Below are 7,848 nucleotides of genomic sequence, written 5' to 3'. Positions count from 1 at the left end.
GCTCGGTTCCAGGAGCACCTTTCCTCCGGTAGCTTCCGGTGATGCTGCGCCGGGACCGGAGACGACGCGGTCTCGTTCCTTGTCTTACCGGGGAGGAGACCCCTTTGGTGTCGGACCGCCTTTAAGGAGTCAGATCGGTGAATTTGTGCGTCTCCATGCGGGAGAGGAAACGCTCGGGAGGATTTCTGCTACTTCTCCGCCCCCCCCCCGCACTGAGGACCGCGGGCTGCCTCCCGTTCAGCTCCATGTGAGCCTCTTTCTCGTGCCCCCCCCCGCGCGGATTAACGACGACCACCATCCGGCTGTAAATGGATCGCCAGTCCGGGTTCGGTTCCATCTGGCTGCAGCTGGAGCTCTGCGCCATGGCGGTTCTCCTCACCAAAGGTACGAGACCGGATCAGCGCGACGCGCTATTCGGATTAACGCGATCCGAATCATCCGGGGACTCCGCTCTGCGGCCACACTAACTTGATTTTCTAGTTTTAACTTTATTTAAACTAGATTCCTTTGGATCGGACATACCCAGACTCCTGGAGCCCCCCCCCTTTATTGATCGGGTTGTTTATTGGCTGCTGTCTTCATCTTACCTCGGATTGGAAGCTGCCATTCATAAAAGCCTGAGCCTGTTCCTCCCCCAGCATCAGCCCGGGGGGGGGGGGGGGGAGGGACCCCCTGATCTGATGAATGAGCTCCTCGTATAAAGATGCAGTCGATCCAAACAGCAGTGAAGTTTGGATCGACTTCACCCCCCCCCCCCCCCCCCGAGGGCAGGAAGATGGTGAAAAACACTTTAATTAGAAGTTAAACAAATGGAGGTAAAGTTTTTTTGCTCCGTCACCCAGATTGATGCTTTTAAAACCGGGCTTGGTTTGGGATGAGGTAATGGGGGGGGCAGAAGTAATGATAAGGTTGCTGGAAGCTCTTCAGACGGGACCTCGGGGGCCCCCCCGACCACAAGTAAAGCCTCGCGTGCAACCCGGGAGGAGCCCGGCTCCTGCTCCGCTCCCGTCCCCGCCGCTTCACGGCGTTCCTTCTGGCTTGAAAGAAACTGACAAACCGATAATTATAAGGTTCAAAGGGCTCCTGTTCTATAAAGCAGACATTAAGGGGGGGGGGGCACATTGGGGATCTCCTTAATGAAATCCTGAAGAAGGGGAGAAACGGTCCCACGAGGTGTTTAACGTTTACCTGTTTATTGTGAGCAAACACCTGGAGAGGGGACCACTGAACAGGAGGGGGGGGGGGGGCTGTGATCCTGGCTTCTTCTTCTTCGACCCTCGAGCGGCTCGGACCAATCAGAGATCACGACTTGCCGTGGAGGCGATAAAACGGGTAGCTTTCTTTAACCCCTTTTTACCCCCCCCCCCTCCATCCTTCCCCAGGAGAAATAAGGTGCTACTGCGACGCGCCCCACTGCGTCGCCACGGGATACATGTGCAAGTCGGAGCTGAACGCCTGCTTCACCAAGGTCCTGGACCCGCTCAGTGCCAACTCCCCCCTCACCCACGGGTGCCTGGACCCCGTCGCCGGCGGCGTCTGCGGCGGCGGCGGCGGCGGCTCGAGGAGCGTGGACGTCCTCAGCGGGGCGTCGGCCGCGGCGCTGGACTGCTGCCATGACGACATGTGCAACTACAGAGGCCTGCACGACCTGGCGCACACCAGGGACTCGACAGGTAACGGCAGAACCCCCCCCCCAGCACTGAATCGCTGCACCCCCCCCCCCCCCCCCCTCCCCCTCCAACACTGAAATATGATTTAAATAGTCAACGTTTCCTGCTTCCTGCTTCCTGTTCCGGAGGTTGAACTTGTAGGCGTCTTCAAACACTCTGCTGTTTATGGACATGCAGAGCCCCCTTTGCCCCCCCCCCCCCCCCGTCTCGTTTTTTACTTCACAGCTTTGCAGAACTTCAATTTGACTTTTAATGGGCTCCAGCTCTGTTGCTCGGGACGACAGGGAGCAGCCAGTTTAACCTGAAGCACTTGGACGGAGATCAGATGTTTCCTCTTTATTATTATGCGTGTTCCGTGTTACCGAGTTGGAACGTTATGCGTGTTCCGTGTTATTTTCCTCCCGAGTTGGAACGTTCCCCCCCCCGACCGGTCCGTGTGTCGGGCAGAACTACGAGCTCCGAGAGTTATGAAAAGGTGCACAGAGACGAGAGAGGGGGGGGGGGGGGGGGGCGTTGCGATCCTGAGCAGATCAGACGTTAGTTTTATTAGCTCAAATTAATACCTGGCGCCACAGTCGGGACGGGGTGACTCGTGTGTATTTGCCCTCGCTCTCTCCCTCGCTCTCTCCCTCGCTCTCTTCCTCGCCCACTTCCTCCCCGGCGCCTGTCTTTCATTTCTTTCCTCTCCGGCTGGAGCAAAACGCAGCCCTGTGAAAGCTTCTCGTTGGGATGCACGCGTCCCCGGAAGAACCTTCCCTGCAACGTAAATCAATGTGCGGCGGGGGCACACGCACACACACGCACGCACGCACGCCGCACGCGCACACACGCACGCACGCACGCACACGCACGCACGCACGCACGCACACACACGCAGTTAAGCAGACGCTTCTCTCTGTGCAGATCACGGCCGGTACCAGCCGGACGGCGGCAGCAGGCACCTGGTGACCCGGGTGCAGGAGCTGGCCTCGGCCAAAGAGGTGTGGTTCCGGGCGGCGGTTGATCGCCGTCCCCATCGCCGGCGGCCTGATCCTGGTGCTGCTCATCATGCTGGCGCTGCGAATGCTGCGCAGCGAGAACAAGCGGCTGCAGGATCAGCGGCAGCAGATGCTGTCGCGGCTCCACTTACAGCTTCCACGGCCACCACACCAAGAAGGGCCACGTGGCCAAGCTGGACCTGGAGTGCATGGTGCCCGTCACGGGCCACGAGAACTGCTGCCTGACCTGCGACAAGATGAGGCAGGCCGACCCGGGCGGCGACAAGCTCCTGTCTCTGGTGCACTGGGGGATGTACAGCGGCCACGGCAAGCTGGAGTTCGTATGACTCCCGCCGAGACGCCGGCCTTTTGCGTTTCAACTTCAGAAGACATTCCCCATGTTTCTTTTTTTTTTTTTCTTTGTCCGGTGGACTTTTGGGTTTGTGTTTTTCAGTTTTATTTAAACCAGAGAGGACTGAGCTGATGGCGTGTGGTTTTTGCTAGAGGAGCACTTTACTTGAAAATGAAAGGCGAAGCAACGAGGAGCTGTATTTAAACTTGAGAGGGCAGGACTGAGGCGGGGGGGGGGGGCTGGGGGGAGCTCCGCCGCCGCCGCCGCTCCCGAGGATCCTGGACTTTGGACACTGAGCGCTGAAGGATTCCAAATCTGTCTTATTTGCACATTTGTAAAGAAAAAGGAAAAAAAAAAGATGAAAGTTGTCGTTGCTTCAAACAAGATTTTACACTGACACCAGGGTACAAAAAAAAAGACTTTTGAGGAGAAAACAAAATCCAGTGTTTGACTGTTAAGTGTGAAAACTCCTCCGTGTACGTTTTCCTGATTCAAGTTCAAGCTTATTGTAAAGATTTAAAGTATATATATATATATCTATTTTTGTCTGATGAACCTGACTGGCGTGTGTCTTGTTTTGGGTGAATGTCCAACATGCCTCTCTCTCTCTCTCTCTCTCTCTCTGTGTGTGTGTGTGTGTGTGATCAGACCATAAGCTTGATTGTGAGTGTGAAAGAAACTTCCATTAAAATGACTTTTTATTTATTTGACGATTTGTTCTTGTGGTTTATTTTATTTTCCCTGTAACGTCACAAATAAAGGAGCGACTCAAAAGCATCCAGCGCAAGTAGCGAGGTGTGTGTGTGTGTGCGCGCGCGCCACGCCGTAGTCCAGCCTTGGTGTGCTGGGGACAGGAGGCCTTGCTTCATGGCGAGGCCGTTACATCAGTCAGTCGTTCTCGAACCCTCTCCGGAGGTCAGAGGTCAGGCTTTCGTCTTCAAATAAAACAAAATGCTTTTTCTCTCTCTCTCTCCCGGCTTCGTCCTGCGAGCGGCAGCGCTCCTGAGCCAATCTGAAGGAGAACTGATCACTAATAAGTGCAACAGTCCGGAATGGTGCGCGCTTGATTCGTCTCAGTTTGGGTTGCATTTCCGTCGAGCGCTTTTGTCAAGAGTTTCTAAACTCCTGCTGAATATTTACATTTCTACGTCCGAATGTCACAGTGAGGTGTAATGGTTTGCCGTGTGTGCGTCACGCAGAGCCGGACCGGGTTGAAAAGTTCATTTCACCACCAGTCGCCGTGGTAACAGATGCAAGACATCCTCTAAAGTTGAGGTCCACTTCAGCGAACGACTGCGTGTCTCTGCGCTGACCCTTTCTTTCCATTAGGAGGACAGGAAAACACTATTAGCAACTAACCACTTAGCAGCAGCTTGCATTAGCGGGACTGGGGGGGCCTCCCCCAGGACTATTACCCTCGTAATAATAACAATGTCCTCTCTTTGGCCCGCCTAATGTGACTGCTGTTTCATTTAGCCTGATTCCGCGTCGCTGGCTCACCTGTGGGTGTCAGGTGAGGAAATCACAACACGCGAGCTTCAAATGCGTCGCCGTGTTTGTTTTCAATCATTATACGAGGAGAAAACCCGTTAGATAAAGGCAATGAGACACACACACACACACACACACACCTTCTGTGTGTAGCTGCTTTGTGCACTATGTAGGCCAAACCACACACACACACGCCACACGCCACGCTCCCATCTGCTGCCCTGGCTGGACGGACTCCTTTCTCAGCAACATCCAGGGGCAAACGGCGGCGTCCATTAGCATCAGCCGTTTGGTGCAGCGCTAGGTGGTCAAGCTTTTTGTATTCACATGCAAATTGAATGAGCTGTCTGACCCAGAGCCCCAATTTGTTTCCAAGATGCCCCCCCCTCCCCATCGTGGATTCCTATTCATGCTATCATTTTAGCTCCCTTTCCAACTTTGTCTCCTTTGACATGCAGACTGGAACGTCCCTCCATCCTCAGGTGGGGGACATTCCTGAGGGCTAACAACATGCAGGTATTTCAACCCATGAGGTGCCCCCCCCCCACTCCATCTGTGTTCCTTCACTCATAATGATGCAGACAGGCCTGCAAGCCTCATGTACAACAACATGTGAACACATGGAGCCTGTTAACACCTGAGCTCCGTGATGGACGCACCAACAGGCCTCTCTAAACTCAAAGCCACTCCGTTGGGCTGGGGACGCATGGAGTCTGTTTTTATTTCTGTTTGAATCCATGTTCACACATGTGTTGAATTAATGTCTAATGATGCTTTTATTAATGGAGTAAATGGCAGATAATCGGCACTCTTCTCTGTGCCATTATTGTAGATGGTCCTGCGTGCTTAAAAGTAGGATTTTAGGGAGAGAAATCCAAGCTAGCTTCCTTTTTCCAACTTTTTAATTGCCAAATGTCAAATATGTCAACTCATGTAGTTAGGGAGAGACGGAGGGAATTCAACTGGCAGTTATGTTGCAACTGATCACAGTGTTATCCTCCTTATATTCCTTTAAAAGGATTATTACACATAAATTGTGTTTCAGAAAGCTCAGATTTGATTTATATATTAAATAAAAAAAAGTAAACATCTAACAGTTATTGTGAAAGCATGCTAAGACACGCTTCCCTGCTGTTGCCAGCGTTGGTCATATCACTGATACTTGAATGTTGCTTACATGTCCCCCAAACACAAACAAATAGAGACGCTCCAGAAAATAAACACAACTTTTTGTCCTGGGGGACAAAAAACAAGAAATTCTGGACTTTTAATAGAAAAATCTGCACGACTTGCAGCGTAACTCCTGATGACGGACATCAACTGGGATAAGACGTGATCTAAATATTTAGGCAATTCATTTCCTTCCACTGGATAAAACTACAGCTTTAGTGCATGTCCTCATGCCCCCCCCCCCTCCCACTCCCCATCTAAACATTTACTCCAGTGTGTTGTTAGCATTTAGATATAAATCTGCCCCAAAAGAAAAAGTAATAATGTTGGGAATGTTTGCAGGACAGACAAGACTAAAAGTCAACATCTGTAAATAGCAAAGACGTTTTGTTATTCTCTGAAAAGAGGGGATTCCAGCAGGAACGTGCAAACAAAATGTTTCACATCACGCACAAGTCTAGACCTCAGCGCTGATGAGACTGTCAGGTGCGGGCCCACTTCCTCAGTGGCCCCCCCCGTCTTTTGGCTGAGGGTCAGCACCCACCCAAAGACACCAGTGGGATCCCGCACTCGGCCACACATCCTTTCACAACACATTACGTACGCCAGCTGGAGGTTTGCAGGCGTGATTTGACCAATCACGCAATAATAAGCCCCAATAAAGTCGTTACTGCACAGGAGCACTCCCTTTCTTTCCCGTAACATGTAACAGATTACAGTCGAATAACTCCCACGATGAGTTATGTCAGCTTGACACAGGAGAACTAAATAAATATACAAATGCTGCATAAACATCTGTCAGCCACCAGAGTTTTATTTTCCACGCAGGTCCTGACGATGACATAAATGACCTGTCAGCTTGTTGCACGGTTTGCAGGAAGTCGGCGTGGATCAGTACCGACTCGTGGTCCAGACCAAACGTGCATGAATGAACACTTAATAACACGGATCTGGAGCAGGCGTAAAGGTATCCCGGGGTGTGGCGTTCTCCCTCAAGGCTGCGTGCGTGGTAAGGACGGCGAACAATGGCCCCCACAAAGCAATTCGGTCTGGAAGTGGGCCAGGCTTGTCTACCTAACAGAAATGTGCACCTTGAGCTGGCAGCGTGGCCTCGGGGACCCGATGCGAGCTGGCCGGCTCTGATCCGCGTCCATTGTGAGCGTGGATCCCGGGGATTACGGCGCGGAAAGCAGAGACGCTTATGTCTTCCTGATAATGCCTCCGTGTAAGCGAAGCTAAACTCACAGTCAGAGTTTAGGAAGTGCTATAAAATAACACACGGTTGTGGCGAGATGAAGCCGGCCTTCCAGCTGAAACCTTTAAATCTAATCTCACACGGACACAGGAAGGCATCGTCTCAGATTCTCAGACGCTGGGCTCCATCCGGCTATTCACATTTTAGAAACACATTTGTCGCTGATTCCTCTCTATTCCCCGTATAGTTGTGTGCTCTCTCTTCCTCTCTCTCCTCCTCAACCCAACCGGTCTTAGGTTCTGTTCAAGGTTTCTGCCTGTTAAAAGGAAGTTGCTCCTTGCCTCTGTTGTCAAAGCGCTTGCTCTCGTGGGACAAGTTGGGTTCTGTCTTTCCCTGCTACACCTGTAAAGTGCCTTGAGATAACCTTCTGTTATGATCTGGCCCCATTGAATCGAATTTAACCGGATCAGTTACTCATTTTTAACAGGAAGAAGTGACAGAATTTAGTGCATTTTCATTTGTCTTTATTTGAAGTAATTAAAACCCAGTTTAAATGATCATCTGAAGAACTTTATTTCCTTATCAGGCTTATCTAACGGGAGAGTTTTATGTGAGCGTTTTATGAGCTCATGTGATCTGTTTATTTTACTGAGGTGAGCATCTGGTGCACTATTGGACTCCCCACCACAGTAAGAAGGTTCTGGGTTTGAATCCAAAGGCAGGGCCATTCTGTGTGGTGTTTGCATGACTTGGACCGTAGGAGGAAGCCATAGAGCCTGAAGAGAAAAAGCATGTATTTGCATGGGTTTTTGAGGGAGTTTAAATAAAGTAAGAAAGTATTTATTATTATTAAGAGTGGTGGCAGTAATCAGATGTGATTAATCATGATAAAGTAAGAAAATACAGGTACTTGCATAAATTAATGGATGGATGAAAATATCTTTTTTTTAGAGTTCTTCCCAGCATGCAGCACATTTCTAGATGTAAAATTCT

General features: G+C 51.0%; 1 protein-coding gene across 1 annotated transcript; it reads left to right on the top strand.

Annotated features, from left to right (window-relative positions):
* Positions 1-308: 308 nt before the first annotated feature.
* Positions 309-2,994, top strand: LOC137916908 (BMP and activin membrane-bound inhibitor homolog). Its single transcript, XM_068759865.1, is given in 5 exon segments — positions 309-384; positions 1,383-1,673; positions 2,574-2,671; positions 2,673-2,795; positions 2,797-2,994. Coding segments are annotated over 5 exon segments (786 nt in total).
* Positions 2,995-7,848: the final 4,854 nt, after the last annotated feature.

Source organism: Brachionichthys hirsutus, unplaced genomic scaffold, assembly GCF_040956055.1.
Source record: "Brachionichthys hirsutus isolate HB-005 unplaced genomic scaffold, CSIRO-AGI_Bhir_v1 contig_765, whole genome shotgun sequence".
NCBI lineage: Eukaryota > Metazoa > Chordata > Actinopteri > Lophiiformes > Brachionichthyidae > Brachionichthys > Brachionichthys hirsutus.
Note: the sequence above shows the minus strand (reverse complement) of the source record. Positions and strands in the feature narration are given on the sequence as shown.